At 52.2% G+C, this 17,393-nt stretch overlaps 1 protein-coding gene across 2 annotated transcripts; it reads right to left on the minus strand.

The window, feature by feature from the left end:
* Positions 1–271: 271 nt before the first annotated feature.
* Positions 272–10,610, minus strand: FAM221B (family with sequence similarity 221 member B). Of its 2 annotated transcripts, XM_033164229.1 has the most exons (7): positions 10,551–10,610; positions 7,989–8,500; positions 7,211–7,354; positions 4,481–4,591; positions 3,285–3,488; positions 1,761–1,880; positions 272–528 (listed from the first exon to the last, which is right to left on the minus strand). In XM_033164229.1, exons 2-7 carry the CDS (start codon positions 8,488–8,490, stop codon positions 329–331), a joined length of 1,281 nt encoding a protein of 426 aa, XP_033020120.1. In that variant the 5' UTR covers positions 8,491–8,500; positions 10,551–10,610; the 3' UTR covers positions 272–328. The 2 variants fall into 2 exon arrangements, with proteins under 2 accessions (XP_033020120.1, XP_033020119.1); XM_033164228.1 differs by lacking the exon at positions 3,285–3,488.
* Positions 10,611–17,393: the final 6,783 nt, after the last annotated feature.

Genomic DNA, 17,393 nt, shown 5'->3' on the forward strand with positions numbered 1-17,393 from the left:
GAACAGGACGCTTTGGCCAAGCTCTTCTCAGGGCCACAGGCAGTCTATCCAGATCCCTAGCTTCTTTGGAGTATTTGGCCCCTGTGAGAACAGGACTAGATGATCCAGCCGGCCATCCTGGTGTTCTTACATGGGGGAATCCCACCCTGACTCCTCTGGGGAGAAGGATCACCCCTCTCCTGCCCCAGAGCCCCCTCTGGCCCTGGATTCTCCGCAGAGCCCTCCCCCCATCCCACAGGGGCCCGGAAGAGACGCCCAGACACCGCAGGTCAGAGCAGCCTCTCTTTATTGCCTCTCGCTGTGGGTGGGTCCCGTCCGCCGGCCACCCTCAAGCCTTCTTGTGGTCCTTCTCCACTATCCTCCGGGGCCCTGAGGGGGGAAGAGGCAGAGCGCGTGAGCCAGAGGGGGCAGGCAGGGCCGGGAAGGCCTGGCCCTGCAGGGCTTGGTAGGCAGAGCTGTCCTCAGAGCGCCCCGTCAGGACGGCATCGCGCAGTTCGGGCATCTCGGCAAAAGGCAGATAGGCTTCTCCTGGGGGAAAGAGAGGCAGGTGTGGGACGGAGCCTGGCATGAGGGGCAGGAGGAAGGGCCCCGGAGCGAGTCACTAGCCAGGGGAGCCAGGAGGACAGAGCACCCAAAGGCTAGCTCTCCAGGAAGGATCGGGGAGGCTTTGAAACCAGAATGTCGTGTGGAAAAATCCCCAGATGGTTGTAGAATCTGATTTTGGACATGAGGATAACTGCAGGGATGAAAATGAGGGAGGCCTCTGGGCCTGGATCATGCTTTGTTCATAGAATTGGGACCCCAAAGGGTCATCCAGCCCAACCCCCTTCAATGCAAGAATCCCAGCTAAGATGCAGAGTTCAGAGGCTCCATGGCAAGGCTGGCAGAGGTTTTGTGAAAAGTTAGGGTGACCTTCCCAATCCCAGAAGGTACCGTATTTTTCGCTCCATAGGACGCACCGGACCATAGGGCGCACCTCGTTTTTAGAGGAGGAAACAAGAAAAAAAATTTTTTTTGAGGATCAGCTAAAAGTTTTGCAGCTTTTTTGCAAAGGGGGAAAAGCAAAGAGGAAAAGCTCTGTTTTTATGGTGTTCAACTCACATTTCTGCAGCTTCTAAAGGAAAGGGAGCCTTTTCTACAGTTTCCAGACAGATAATCTAATCAGCCAGTCACATGTCGCTGGGGAAACAAACAACCTTCCTCTGTAGCACATTCAACAAAGGAGGGCGGGGCTGAAAGGGAGCCGGGACTCTTATCTCTCTCCCGATCTCTTGCTGATCAGCTGCTGAGCGGGGGCCTTTCAACACCCCCTTTTCTCTTTGTAAAACAAAAAGCATGATCCTCTTTTGGCCCCTGGGCAATTCAGCTCCAGGGACCACCATTCACTCCATAAGACGCACAGATATTTCCCCTTACTTTTTAGGAGGAAAAAAGTGTGTCTTATGGAGCGAAAAATACGGTAAATTGAGAGCACACAGGTCTGGCTTGGCTTATTGGAGTAACATATCCAAGGAAAGAGAGCTGCAGAGCGTGTTAATCTATGTCTTTGCAACCTCAAGGCCAGGCGACTGCAATGTGCTCTATGTGGGGATGCCCTCGGTGCTTCACGAGCTTCCGCTGGAGCAGAGCCCCATGGAATTGGGATGGGAGGGAGGGAAACTGGCTAGTTTCAGTTGTGGGCACCAGAGGGATAGGCAGGGGGAAATGTGTCCCCCAGTGCCCGCTCCCTCCCTCCTTCCTTGCTCCCCTCCTGCCCGTACCGCACGGCCGGCCCCCCTTGCGCCGTGTCTCCTCCGACTCAAAGAAAGTCTCGTGTTCCTCCCAGCGCCGGTCACAGGCAGCACACAAGAAGTTGGAGGTGAAAGCCAGGCAGGAGCAGCCTAGAGGGCGGGAAGAGAGGGGGGCATCAGTGCTTGGGGGGTGGGGTTGCCAGCCTGGGTGGGATGTGGGGGGCATCTCTGCAACAGGGAGAGGATCCCACACAGCCCTGAATATCACAACAAAATAAAATAAAAAATTCCTTCCAGTAGCACCTTCGAGACCAACTAAGTTTGTTCTTGGTATGAGCTTTCGTGTGCATGCACCCTTCTATGTTTTGACTATGACAGACCAACATGGCTACCTACCTGCCCTGAATATCACGTTAAGCAGCTTCAAGCAAGGCAGGAACCAACCTTGCAGGGTTGTTGTGAAGAAACTGGGGGGAAGAGGCCCACTTGGGCCCCCCATTTCCAGGCATGGGAGGATCTGGTGGGTCTGTGCAATATAGAGAGGGTTACCAGGCCTCTGTTCAGTGGCTGAAGTGTGTGAAGTGGCCCTCCATGAGTCCCATACCCTCCAACATTTCTTCGATGAAAATAGGGACGTTCCATTCCATCATGATCATTTTACTATATATACCCCCCCACACACACACACATCTTACTGGGTTTACCCAGCCACTCTGTGCAGGTTCCAACATATATAAAAATATTAAACATTTTAAACATGCCTTCTGGTGGCTCGGGGTCAGATAACTCCATACCCTCCAACATTTCTCAGATCAAAGTAGTGACATCCTAAGGAAAAGTGGGAAACCTGGATGGCTTCTCTAAAACAAGGACGTCCCTGGAAAATAGGGACACTTGGAGGGTCTGGAGTCCTGTCTGGGGTGGGGGCAGGACACCATGTAAGGGCCAGCTGCTTGCCCCTCTCAGTTCTCCTGGGGCTCATGGGAAGACCCTAAAGAAGCCCCTTGGGCGGGGGCTATTTCAAGGGTTTATAAACTGTGTCCCCCACAGCAAGAACAAGTGCTGCTTAGAGTGCAGAGCCACAAGTGATTTCTGTAAAACCAGAGGGCTCACCCACACTTAGCTTTTGCCCCACACTTTCTAGGCACAGCTCTGCAATTTAAAGTGCTGTGTCTGAGTGCCCTTTTCTTTTTGCCCCAGTCCTTTCTCTGTGAAAACTGCTCTTTCAATCTGAATGGGTACAAATGGAAATTCTGGTTCTGATTCTCCTGAAATCCTATTTCTTACAGGAGCAGCCAAGAGACCCTCAAGGATATGGGCTTAGGCACAGAGAGAAATGAAGATTCACTGGCATGGTGCAACCCACTTGCCCCACCTCACAAAACGGCTCATCCCACCCCACTGCCTGAATCACAGAATTGTAGAATTGGAAGGTCCCCTCAGGGTCATCTAGTCCAACCCACTGCAGTGGGCGGGCCTTCACGCCAGGCACCCTCTCCCCTTCCTTGCACCCGAGGGACACGAGTGGGGAGGGGAACCCCACCCCACACCCACCTCGGGCACTGCAGCCACGGGCTCCGTTTGGCGTGTGCTCCTCGTGGGTGTGCTTGCAGCGGCATTTGGCGCGCCAGGCCGCTGGGTCGAAGCCGGTTCTCCTCCGCAGCCAGAATTCGCCAACCTCCTCTGGGCGGGAAGGGATGAACATGAAGGCTTGGCATTTGCACCCCTGCAGGGTGCAGGGCACGGTCGCCCGTCTCTCTGGAGAAAGGAGCAGCAGCCAGCTGGTCAGGAGGAGTGGCTAGCAAGAGAAGGGAGGGGCTGGGGGGACAGGAGGAGCCCAAGGAGGGGAAGTCCTTTGGGGGAATCAAAAACAAAGGCAGGAGACAGATGCCCCACCCTGTGGAGCGGAACATGCCCCATATCTCCTGTGCCATCACTTTGCAAGATTTGCCGCAGCAGAGCCTGCCGCGGGCGTGCCCTAGGTGTGTCAGCTTTTATCTACACTGTAGAGGAAACACAGCACAGTTGTGAGTTTGGGGTTGGGGTCAGTCTGCATGGTGTCCCCAGTCCCTTCTCATTCTGGGCAGGGGCGTAGGAAGGGGGTGCGGTGGGGGCGGGTCGCCCTGGGTGTCACCACTGAGGAGGGTGACAAAATGCCGGGTGGCACTCACCGCAGGGCCTGCAGCGCGCAGGAGGGACGCGGTGGCTTGGGCGCCTGCAGGCTCCATGCTGCCCAAACGGCAGGCAGACTCCTTGGAGGCCCTGCAGTGTGCACTGCCACTATGGGTGGCTCACCCCGCCCTCGCCCCACCCCTGTGGGCAGCTCGTCTCACCCCTGGGTGCCCCACCCCAGACGCCCAAGCGGCTTCCTCCACCGCTGATTCTGGGGATCCACGAATTGAAAACCCCTGGAGGATTCCATGATTGAACTAGCCATGGAGCGTTTCTTTGTGAGATGATGGCTGCGTTCGCCTCCTGAGTGCCCTCATTAGCATTGGACGCATTCACGGAGCGCACATTGAACAGGAGCCATTTGCCATGAGAGCTAAGTGGAACCTCCATGGACAGAAGCAGGATACCTCAGCACATCAAGGGCTGTGGACAAATCAAGAGGGAGGGGGGACTGCCACTTCCACTGCAGGGCTCAGAATTGCCCTTGGTTCCGATGCCCGCAATTCCCTCTGTCCTCTCAGACAGGACCAACGACTTGACTGCCAGCTCCTTACCTCTCTCCCCCCCCCATGACTTACCTACATAGACCTGGTGCTGCTTCAGCAGATGCCCGCAGAAACACTTGGACTCGTCGCCCACGCGGAAACAGTCCCACAGGTACTCGGGGCAGCGCCAGCCGATATAGAGGCCTGCGGGAGAGGCGGCTTTTCAGGCAGACAGGAGGCAGGGGAGCTGAGCCCACCCACTGCCTGGGCCAGGCACACCAGGCCATGCCCACCCAAGCCTGGCACATCCCTGTACCCATCCCACCCTGCATAACCCCTCCTCCTTAGTCCTCAATAGCCTCTCCAGGCAGGAAAGGGAGAGACCCCGGTCTGAAGCTCTGGAGAGCCATTGCTGCTGCCAGTCAGGGTGGGCAATATTGAGCTAGGTCTGACTCCGTAGAAGGCAGCTCTCTGCGCTGCTCCAAGTTATTGAAAGGGGTCATTGATGCTGCACAGCCGCCAGGGAGCAAGGAGAGCAGGGAAGGGCTAAGGCCCTTCAAATGCCCTGCCTAGACAGGTGGGTGATTCCAAAGCTGCCACCCTCATAGAAGACACCCCCAAACTGGCACAGGGGAGGAGCTTCCCCCCCCACTCCTTCCCTGATACCTGGGCTCTGGGCCTGGCCACTCCAGACCACCAGGCGCTGCCTCTACCAGGCTGAGCCTAACCCCTGTGGGAAGGACGGAGGCTGTTGAAGGGTCAACTACAGTGCCCACAACCCTTTGCTCTCTGAATGGGCTTTGAAGGCACATTGTAAGCGCATAAAAGCCAGAGGCCCATCTACTCCTGCATCCTTCCTCTAGACTAGAGCCCAAATGCCTCCTTGGCATCATCCTGACCCCGTGGGAGAGGGCTGCCACCACCATTCGTGTCTGCCCAACAGCTTCTGGGCCGGGAGAAAGAGGGGCATCCCATGCCAAGCTGCGCCCTTCATTCTACACTCAAACAGACTTTGGGCGTGGGGGTGCTGCTTGCCTGAGGAAGCTCTTGGGTTCTGCCCCTGCCCCCTCCACCTCACGGGATTTGGGTTGGGAGGCTGGGAAAAGCCCCTCTCTCTCTGCCCAAGACCCCAGAGAGCCACAGCGGATCACGCTGCGCCAGGTGGGCCAACGGACAGGACCAGGATCCAGCCACTTCCCCTGTTCATAACCCCACTGCTGGGAATGGGGATTACCTCCTCGGCCGGTATGGTTTGGGGGTGGCAGAAACACTGTGGGGAGCCTGACATCTCCTCATGGGGGCTGTCCCTGCTGGCACAGCGCAGTTGGCATCTATGGTCCTCTCATGTCTTACCTGGGGAGAGAGGAAAGAGAGTTCTTCAGCCCCCAAATGCTGGGCTTCCAGTACATCAAATGGCAGAAATGGTCTAGAGCCGTGGCGTCCCACCAGGAACCCTCGGAAGTGGAGGTTGGGGAGGCTGTCTGCTGTCCTAGCGCATCCTCGAGCAGCAAGAGGGATTCATAGAGTCAGGACGAGGGACACCAGCAGGTGGGCATTTAGCCTCTGCTCAAGGAGTTTCCGTGAAGGGAAAGCCCACTGGCTCCACTGGCAAACTGTTGCCTCGTTTGCCCTCACAGGCAGCAAGGAACCAGCCACAGAGCCCCCTTCTGTGCCATGAGATCCCATCAGGCCTTGGGAGGAGGAGGAGGAGGAGGAGGAGGAGGAGAAGAAGAAGAAGAAGAAGAAGAAGAAGAAGAAGAAGAAGAAGAAGAAGAAGAAGAAGAAGACCCTCCTGTCCCCCAACCCTCATGTTCTCTTCCCCAGGCTCAACTCAGCCCACCCAGTTGCTCTGACCTGTCCACACAGGACTAGCTCTCCATTCCCCTGGAGCCCTCAACCTTTGAAGCTGTTCCAGAACCACGCAGAGGACTTCAGGTGAGGACTGCCACCTGACTAGCTCAGAATAAAATGAAACTCATTCTTCTCCTGATTTGGAGACTACGGTTCTATTTATGCAGCCTGAAATTGCACTTGCAGCTGTGTCACACTGCTGCCTCATAAAGGTAAAAGGTAAAGGTTAAGTCCAGTCAAAGGCGACAATGGCGTTGTGGCGCTCATCTCACTTTTCTAGCCGAAGGAGCCAGCGTTTGTCCACAGACAGCTTTCTGGGTCATGTGGCCAGAGGGACTAAACTGCTTCTGACACCATGATGGAAGCCAGAGCACATGGAAATGCTGTTTACCTTCCTGCCGCAGCGGTACCATAGAATCATAGAATCCTAGAGTTGGAAGAGACCCCAAGGGCCATCCAGTCCAACCCCCTGCCAAGCAGGAAACACCATCAAAGCATTCCTGACAGATGGCTGTCAAGCCTCTGCTTAAAGACCTCCAAAGAAAGAGACTCCACCACACTCCTTGGCAGCAAATTCCACTGCCGAACAGCTCTCACTGTCAGGAAGTTCTTCCTAATGTTTAGGTGGAATCTACCTATTTATCTACTTGCACTGGTGTGCTTTTGAATGGCTAGGTTGGCAGACGCTGATACAGAGCAATGGGATTTGAACCGCCGACCTTCTGATCGGTGAGCCCAAGAGGCTCAGTGGTTTAGACCCCAGCGCCACCCACAGCCCAACATGCTCCCTCATGTTCAGCTTGCAGTTGGCATTGATGCCGAGTTGCTTTTCACATGCGCTGCTGCCAAGGCAGGTGGGTCCCCCCCCCCCGCGCATGCGTGCCTTGGATTTTGTTTGCCTAAAAGCAGGACTTTGCACATGTGCCTGTGCATACTCACACACACTTTACAGGTCGGAGCATCTCCCCCCACCTGTCTCGATGGACTTCAGGGCTGCCTCCTTCTCCAGGTGGAAGAGCTCCTTGACGTTCTTGCCAAAGTTCTCCCGGTGCATCGCTTTGGCCACGGATATCAGCTCTGCCTTCTCAGCTGGCACAACAGGCCTCATTGTGTAGTCTGGGAAGAGAGACGGGATCCGGCCCTTCAGGATTAGGAGAGGAATGGCTTCCGATGGACTGGTTGCTATTTACTCATACTCATAAGCCCAGCCCAACGAGAGTTTGTGCTTCGTGATCTGCTCAGTTCACTTCAGCGCAGAAAGGCTAAATAGGAATGATTTGAATCAGTGGTTCTCAAACTTTTTCGGGGCCCCGCCATAAACTCACCCCCTGTGCCCCTGCTCTACAAAAAACATTATTTTGAACAGCAGTTTGCATGGCTCACTAAGGAAGATGGTAACACAGTAGAATATTGGCAGTCAGAGCTGTTGGACAGTGGAACGGTCTCCCTTGGGAGGTGGTGGACTCTCTTTCCTTGGAGGTTTTTAAGCACTAACCAGAGGCTGGGTGACCATCTGTCAAGTGTGATCTGGCTGAGATTCCTTCATTGCAGGGGGTTGGACTAGATGCCCTTTGGGGATCCCTTCCAATTCTACAGTTCTATGATGCTGTGGCTCTCTGTCCTGGAGAGCTTCCAGGTGCCACATGCTGCTCTCCTAGAACCCTCACCCCCTCCTCCTAGGCACAGCCAACCCAAAGTCCTCCCCAAGAATCCCCCTCCCCTGTGGGCCGGATCCTGCTGCGTCACCTACTCAGAGCTCCCTTCTTGACCACGGCACCCTTCTTCTTGGCTTTCTTCTCCAGGCTCCTCTGGGGAAGGACGCTGCTGAGCTCCGCCGTGGTCTCCTCGGTGTCCTCCACTTCCTCCAGGGGTTGCAGTTGGTTGTCCCTCTGCATCCTCCAGGAGACGGGTGATGAGGAAGGTGAGGAGGCCAAGGAAGAAGAGGGCTCAGAGCTCTCCAGAGGCTGGGAAGAAGACCCCTCATTGCTGGGGCTCTGCTCCCGCGGGACCAGCGACTCAGAGGTCTCCCACTCCGAAGGCGGGAGGGACGTCTCCTTGCCACCATCTTCCCCTTCCAGGGATGTGGACACGGGCAAGATGGTTTCATCGTCTTCGTCATCTAAGGAAGTGGTAGCAGGCAGGATAATCTCCTCTTCCACCTCCAGGGCGGTGGAGGAGGTCCTCTGACCCCCCTGCTCTTGCTCTTCCTCTGAGGGTCCCATGGGCACGTCTTCAGTGGGTTCCTCTTCCATGCTGGCTGTTCTGGGATGCAAACAGGGCCAGTGAATGCAGGGCAGGGGCTGGGCTGACCTGGATTCCCAGGGTGCAGCCGGAGAAGGGAAGGGAAGGGGGGGCAGCATTGTGTGTCACTAGGCAACGGTGGTGCTGGAGACCAAACAGGAAGGAAGGAGCAGCAGCTGGAGACTGGCCAAAAAAGGCAGAGACTCAACTCTGGCATCTCACACCCAGAGGGACACAGCCTGGTTGCGTGAGCACAGGGAGGGGAGACCTTGCCTGGAGTTGAACCCTTGGCCACTTAGCTGGGCCTCCTCGGCTGTGACCGGAAACAGCCCTCCTTGCTCTCTAATGGCAGCAGGAGGCCTCAGTACAGAAGGCCTTTTTAGTTGGAAGTGCTGAGGTCCAAGTCTGGGACCTTCTGCATACACAGCAGGATCAGGCCCGTAGCCCCTTCCAGTCCAGCAGCACCCTGTTCTTTCAGTGGCTGCCCAATGGGAAGCTTGCAAGCAGGGTCTGGGCAGAAGAGCAGCGCTCTCCTCCTGGGGTTTCCAGGAGAACTGCTGTCTCCAACTGCATAGAGCAGTGGTATTCAACCAGTGTGCCGTGGCACCCCGGGGTGCCTTGAATGGTGGTCAGGGGTGCCATGGGCAGCACTGGCCTCTGGCCTCCTTCCCTTCCTTCCCTCCCTCCTCTGGTGCCTTCTTGCGTCTCTGCCTCCCAAAGGCTTGCACAGCTGTTTGTTGCAGCAGCCCTGGCTATAAGCTCCATGGTTGAAGGGTGGCCCTGGGAGGCCCCTCTCTTTGGGGCAGGAGGGCAGCTCAGAGACGGGGGGCAGCAGCGGCTGCCCAGAGGACCCCCAAGGAGAGGGGAGAGGAGAAGAAGCTGAGGGAACACTCCACAAGGGAGGGTGTTTGGAAAAGGGTGAGAGGCTGCCGGCTCTGCAGGCAAGGGGGGACCTAACTGGGCCCCACAGGGGTGCCACAGAAAAACACGTAGTTGGTCAAGTGAGCCGTGGACTCAAAAAGGTTGAAAACCTCTGGAGTAGAGCATTGCCATCCTGGCTAGTAGCACTGATACCCCCCTGTCCTCTATCATTTTTCCTAATCCTCTTTTAAAGGCATACATCCACGTTAGAGGTCATGGCTGCCTCCTCATGGAGGGAGTTCCATAGCTTAACATAGGATGTGTTCTGCCACTGAACTGTTCTTATTTCATTTATTTAATCTATTTCATTTATACCCCACCTTTCCTCCAAGGAGTCAAGGTGGTGGACATGGTTCTCATCTCCCTTTTATCCGCAGCAACCCTGCGAGGTCGGATGGGCTGAGACTGAGTGCCTGGCCCAAGGTTACCCAGTGAGCTACATGGCTGAGTGAGGATTTCAGTCTTGCTCTCCCAGGTCCTGGTCAAACACTAACCACTACACCACACTGCCTATTGTGATTATGAATGTTAATTAGGGAAGTTTTTAATATTTAATGCTGTATTGTTTTTAACACTCGATTGGGAGCCAGCCAGAGCGGCTGGGGAAACTCAACCAGATGTGCAGGGTATAAATAAATTATTATTATTAGTATTATTATTATTATTATTATTATTATTATTACCCACAATTCACCCTAAGGCCCCAAGTCTGAGACACAATATTAAAACAACCTAAATTTGTAGAAATGAGCTGGGTCCTAAAAATACACAACATGTGGCAGAGGGCAGGGTAAGGAGGTGCGTCTCATAATGAAGGTGCCAGACACACCTCTCTGGGGAGGGAGTTCCACAGATTAGGAGCCACCACAGAGAAGGCCACTCCTGGGCCACACCCACCCAGAGCCTCTGAAGGGCCCTCTCTGCCCTACAAAGGGTCTGTATTTGGAGACTGAGTCGTGCTAAGCCCTGCTAAACAGATACAAGGGCTGTGAAAGGGCCATCCCGAAGATGATCCTGTGCCGGGGTGTGGGGGTGGGCATGGGGTGTGTCGAGACAGCTTGGTCATTCCGTAGCGGGGGGGGGGAGCTGGGTTGGTGGGGAGCAGGACTGCCGCTTGGTGGCCGCTGGCCGGGCTTTGCAGCTCTCCTACCTCTGCTGGGCTTCTCACAGGGCAGGCCAGACCAGGCCAGCTGTAGCCAGGGAACCCTCATCCCATTGGCCGCAGGGAGGGAGGGAGGGAGGGAGCATTGCCATGGCGACAGAAGCCTTGTTTATTGCCACAGCAGCCAGCTGGGTTCCAAGGGTGCCTGCAGCAGAGCAAGGGGGGTGCCGGGGTGCCCCTCTCTCTGCTGGGTGCAGGACCACCCACGCCTCCTCTTCCTTGCCGGGACACGTGCAGGATCTGGGCTTCCTCACCGTCTCGACCATCGAGGGAATGTGCATGAGCTACCTGCGTCTGAGCATCTGGGCATGAGACCCCTCAGGTGACTCTGTGTCTGCCCAGGAAGGTCTGCAGTTGAGAAGGGGAAGGCAGGCACTCTGCCACGTGAAGAAACTTGCTAGTGCAAATTAGGAAGGATATCAGTAATCCATATATCCTCTCCTGCCACCCTCAACATGCCCACAAAGGGTTATGGGCCCCAGCGTAGAGTATTTTTGAAGGATTGCAAAGGATTGGAGATCCTAGGCTGAGGAGTATTTTTCTGAGTGTACTTCCTGGTAAGCACATGGGGTAAACCTGTGTGTAACTTTAAGCCTTAAGCCTGCCTTCAGGGATCACACTGGGCTCTGACTGATCATAAGTAAAACTACTTTTTGTTGCTTATGAATAAGGCTGTGGTGCCTTTATTCTTTCAGGAGGGATTCAAAGGGGTCTTACCAACCAGGAGTATTAGAACACATTTCATTCTGGACAAGCCAGACTGAATTGCTTATTGTCTTAAGAAACTCACACCAGTTTGCAACCAGCTTTCTGCTGCTTCAGAAAGGGAATGCACTCTGCTAAGTGAAGAAGCTTGCTAGTGCAAGTTAGGAAGGATATTAATAATCAGTATATCTTCTCCTGCCACCCTCAACATTCCCACATTCGGATCCTTAGGCTTCTTTTCGGTTGTGGGAGGGCGGGGGGAGCACAGACTCAGGAACAGAACGGAGAAGACAGAAGCACAGCAGCAGCCACCACCAGCCGTCTTCAAGCACAGCTTATTGCAGATTTATAGATCAGTTTCTTTGCAGAGTGCCCCAGGGTGCTAGAACACACTTCCAGATGTGGGGGTGAAATAATATCACAAATGGGCTACACCGTCTGATTTTCCTGGTGCACATTTGACACTTTTTAAATTGAAATTTAATTTATGCCTGCATTGCAGGAGGTTGGACTAGATGACCCTCAGGGTCCCTTCCAACTCTACAATTCTATGGTTCTAATATTTGAATTATTAAAGCAGGAACACACCTTTCCACAGTGTACAAGAATAAAGAAATAATAAAGAAATTTTTATCATACAGTGGGATAAAAATGAAAATCAAACAGGCACATTGAAAATGCAAATTTGGATTGTTTCATTTGCCATTCCTGGGAAAAAGTATCATTATTGTCATTAGTAGTCATAGTATTGGTGTTACAGGTAAGTAACCTTTTTTTTTAAAAAAATGTTTCATCTATAAATATCAGGCTACTGTCCTTGTGCCATTCTCACTTAAAGCTGAAAAGTCACAGAGAATTCCAAGTAGTCATCTTTTTCACAGGGTCTTTTGAACATTGTCATCATCATTTGTATATAGAATAAATGTTTGCCAAATAGTCGGAAGTGAATATTCTTTGTTCACCCTCTAGTACAGCTTAGTTTTTGAGTTCATCTTTCAGCTATGGACCAGATTTGACTGTGCCATAAATCCATCTGTACTTTTAGCAAGGCTTTGGCAGTGCAGAGGGCCCTGGACTTGCATGATCAAAGCAAAATTACAGGGCAATGTAAAAATGCCCCCCCCCCGGGTGCTCTGAGGAAAAGTGTGATGAATTAGGGGGCTGGCAGCCATCCATCCTTGTAAGGTGACGGGCCTGCAGTGTTCTTCTCAGTGCCTTAGATTACATCGCATTACAGTTCCTCTGGGGTTGAAGATGCCAAGGCTAGATTGGCAGGACATGCTCCAAGCCCTCCACCCCACCGCCAGCCTAGAGTGAGTCAGTCATGCCCAAGTCCCAGCCCCGCTATGCATCTTCTTGCTCTGGAGCTGCAGGGACCATCCTGCATGTCAGCCCAGCGTCTGCAGCACCAGGAGTGGTTACTCTCAGGCTCCAAGTGCCTATGCTGATGACACTAGATTGTTCAGGGTTGCTCAAACAAAAAGAGATTGCGAAGAGCTCCAAAAGAACCTCTGCAAACTGAGTGAATGGGAAAAGGGCAAATAGTTCCTGAACAGCTTAGTTGCCGAACAAATCAGCTCCTGAACGCTGCAAACCCTGAAGTAAGTGTTCCGGTTTGCAAATGTTTTTCAGAAGCCAAATGTCCAACGTGGCTTCTGGTTGAGTGCAGCCAATCGGAAGCCGCACCTTGGTTTCGAATGGTTTCGGGAGTCGAACGGACTCCCGGAATGGATTAAGCTTGAGAACCAAGGTAGCACTGTAGTATGCGTGCTACATACTACATAGCGATGCATGAAGGAGAGAAAATCTTAATTTCATCTCCACCCTCCTGGGTTCTGAACTGCAAGTGATGGACCAGGAGCAAGGCCTTGGCATCCTAGGAGAGTTGATGAAGCTGTCGGTCCAGTGTGCATTAGCCATGAAAAAGGCAAATTCCATGCAAGGGAGCATTAGGTAAGGAAGTGAAAATAAAACAGCCAATATCATAATGCCATTATACAAATCTACAGTGCAGCCACATTTGCAGTACTGTGTACAGTTCTGGTTGCCTCAACTCAAAAAGGATGGTGTAGAGATGGAAAGGGTTCAGAAAAGGGCAACCGAAATATTCAAGAGGATGGTGAGACTCCCCTATGGAGAAAGGTTGAAACATTTGGGACATTTCAGTTTAGATAAAAGGTGAGTAACAGGGGTGATATGATAAGAGTTTATAAAATTCTGCACAGCATCAAGCCTCTGTCTATAATCTAAGAATTCTTGGAAAACAGGTGATGTCCCTGCAGACTAAAAAAAAAAGGTAAAGGAGTCCTGACAGCTAAATCCAGTTGCAAACGACTCTGGGGTTGTGGCGCTCATCTCGCTTTACTGGCCGAGGGAGCCGATGTTTGTCTGCAGACAGTTTTTCTGGGTCCTGTGGCCAGCATGACTAAGCTGCTTCTGGCAAACCAGAGCAGCGCACGGAAACATCGTTTACCTTCCCACTGGAGCGGTACCTATTTATCTACTTGCACTTTGACATGCTTTTGAACTGCTAGGTTGGCAGGAGCAGGGACCAAACAACAGGAGCTCACCCCATCACGGGGATTTGAACTGCCAACCTTCTGATTGGCAAGCCCTAGGCTCTGTGATTTAGATCACAAAGACTGGAGGTGGGCAAATGTTGCTGTCCCCCATCTTCAAAGAAGGGGAAGAAAGAAGACCCAGGTAATTACAGACTGGTCAGCTTGATGCTGGTATCAGGAAAGAGTGGGAATTTGCAGTCAAAATAACAAATGCATGTTTGCTAAATAAGGCTATGAAGGGGTTAAGACTCACAGAATTACATGATTACTAGAGGAGGACTGTGTGGCTTCTCTTCCCTTGGGTTTTATGGCATATGGGAGGTGGGGGGAGAGAGAAGGGTGTAATCCTTTCTACTTTCCCCTGCCTCAAAACTCATTCCCTTTGCCAAAATACTTCTGAGACAGATGGATGTCTGCCTGGTCTCGGCTTCAGCAGAGACTCCATTCTTGAAGTAAACTATGCCTTTCATAATCTATAAGTAGAATTTGCCTGCCTGGTTTCTGTTACTGACTGCTGGACTTGAGTGCAATACTTTATGCGAATAAATACTATTTTAATGCTTAATTTACTGTCAGTTGTGTAATTATTTTATTAAGAAGGAACATGGAAAAATAAAGTCTGTTGCCACAGCCTGAGTAAATAAAAATAAGGTTACACAGCCTAATCCCAAATATTCCACTTTAATACTGCAAAGGATGGTATTTTAAACTCTGCTAACTAAGCGTATGACTTCTAAATGCAAAACTGATTACTTTAAACTTTCTGCTCACACATGTGAGTAATAGGGAGGATAAACTGTAAAAGATATCCTTTCTTGCATATAAAATCCATTCAATAGAAAGATCTTAGAACAGATCATTCGACAGTCAGCCTGTGAGCACTTGGAGAAGGATGGTGTGATTACTATGAGTTTCTCAAAAACAAGTCATGTCAAAAGAATCTATTTTTTGGATAGTTACAAGTTTGGTGGATCAGGGGAATGCTGTGCATGTAGTGTATCTTAGGCTTTTGACAAAGTTCCCCATGATATTCTTGCAGAGAAGCCGGTAAAATGTAGGTTGAATGAGCTGTTGGGTGGATTTGTGGCTAGTTGACTGACTAGTAAGTAAGTAAGTAAAATTTATTACGGCCATTGGCCCATATCAAGAACAAATCAGACAAGCGAACAAAACATAGAATTTAAAACAACTTGACGTAAGACAATTTAAAAAACACGAGGCAGCAAGACTGCAATTTAAACAATATCAAATCTAGCAACCCATCAAGAACAACATTTTACCTCAATTTAGTTAATACATATACAGCATAGGGATTCAGCTAAAACTTAATTTAAGAGTTGATTAATAACTTAATTTCTTCTTAATGATACTTAGTATTAGTTAAAGTATCGAAACTAGTTGACTGACTGAAACCAAAGTGCTCATTAATGGTTCCTCATCACCCTGGGAAAAAGTGACAAGTGGGGTGTTGCAGGGTTGTGTCCTGGGCCTGTTGTTGTTCAATGTCTTTATAAATACAGGTAGGTAGCCATGTTGGTCTGCCCTAGTCGAAACAAAATTTAAAAAAATCCTTCCAGTAGCACCTTAGAGTCCAACTAAGTTCGTTCTTGGTACGAACTTTCATGTGCATGCACAGGTATCTGAAGAAGTGTGCAGGCACACAAAAGCTCATACCAAGAACAAACTTAGCTGGTCTCTAAGGTGCTACTGGAAGGAATTGTTTTTATTATTTCTTTATAAATGACTTGGATGATGGAATTGAGGGGATGCTCATCCAACTTTAGACTCCTGTTTAGGGAGACTTTTAATGTTTAATAGATTATTGCATTTTAATGTTCTGTTGGAAGCCGCCCAGAGTGGCTGGGGAAGCCCAGCCAGATGGGCGGGGTATAAATAATAAATTGTTGTTGTTGTTGTTGTTATGACACCAAACTGGGAGGACACCCTAAAAGGTTGTGAACTCTCTTTCATTGGTGCTTTTTAAGCAGAGGTTGGATGGTCACCTGTCATGGCTACTTTAGTTGAGATTCCTGCATTGCAGGGGATTGGACTAGATTACCCTTGAGGTCCCTTCCAACTCTACAATTCTGTGATTATATGGAGAAAAATGGATGAACTCAATGAAGCTGAATGTTGGAAGATTCAGGAGAAATAAAAGAAAGTACTTTTTCATGTGGAACTCACTCCCACAGAAAGCAATGCTAGCCAACAACCTAAAGAGCTTTCAAAGAGGATTACAGTAGATAAATTCATGGAGAAGAGGACTATTGCCAGTGGCTCTATTCTGCCTCAGCAGTTGGAGCCAACAATGCTTCTGAATGCCAGTTGCTGGAATCCAGAGGAGGGGAAAGGGCTCTTGTGCTGGGATCCTGCTTGTGGGTTTCCCGCAGGCATCTGGCTGGTCAATGTGAGAACAGGAGGCTGGACTAGATGGGCTATTGATCCTGCAGGCTCTTGTTTTGTTTTGCTTTCCTTCCAAACACAGCGACTATCCCAGCTCAGCAAGAGACCTTCAAGAAGACCCCTTTCGGCTACTTGATCAGGGTGGCATTCAAAGGATGCTTCACAAGTTACTTTTGTTCGCTCGCGTGTTTCTATCGGGAGCGTGGCGGGGGCGCACAGGAAGAAACAATGCACAGAGGGACTCCGCGCGCCTGCCGCGGCCAGTCGCGTGTTCAACATCAGCCTTGCCTCTGCCTCTCTGCCACAAGGACAGGGCTGTCTCTGGACTCCGCTGCTCCCTGCCAGGTCTCTGCAGCTGCCGGTGGCTCAGCCGGCAGAAAAGGCGAAGTGAGGCAATGCTCCCTCGGGGGTCACACCCAGATGGGGCTGTGAAGCTGCTTAAGTCATGCCCGCGAATCTGGGAATACAGGTGCCTCACGCTGAGCTGTAAGCGGGGAAGCGAAAAAGTGGAAGCGATGCATGTGTCTGTGCGTCAAGCTCCACATATTCCCCTGCAATTGTCTTGCGGGGGCGGAGGGAGGAATCAGTCAAGTTGTTTTGCGAGGGCCAACAATCCCCCCTCCCCCAGCATTCATCCTCTGCTTGGGCAGGACACTCTGGTTTGGGGGTAGCGACCCAGTCAGCGGAGGGAATGCCCTCCTACTCCCTCTGTTGAGCTGGAAGCTGGTGGGGAAGCCCAGACTCCCGGGTGGGCGCTAGGAACAGATAGGCCCAGCAGATCCCGTTGGCTCACCCCCAGGGCCCTCTCAGAGTCTCTCCCTTGCTCTACGAAGGCACTCGAAACGCCCCTCCGCTCCGAACTTCCCCCAGCCAGGCAGCTCCGCCAGGCGACCTGCTCCTCCTCCTCTTTCAGCATCTGGCCGGTCTCTGGTCCGGAGGCGGCAGGCGCTGCAGAGCGGTGAGTGATGGGCAGCTCAGCCGGCCAATGGACCGTGGCCTCCCCAGGCAGCCTCGTGCGCTGGGCCAATGGGGGACGCGCGGAGGCTCCAGGCGGCAGCTGAGCCTGACGTCATGGCTGCTGCTGCTGCTGTTGCTGGAGCGCGGCAGCCCCAGCGTCCAGGCGGGCGGGGAGGCGGCGGCGGCAGCGGCTCGGCTGGGCTCG

The sequence above is a fragment of the Lacerta agilis genome, chromosome 11 (assembly GCF_009819535.1).
Source record: "Lacerta agilis isolate rLacAgi1 chromosome 11, rLacAgi1.pri, whole genome shotgun sequence".
Classification (NCBI taxonomy): Eukaryota; Metazoa; Chordata; class Lepidosauria; order Squamata; family Lacertidae; genus Lacerta; species Lacerta agilis.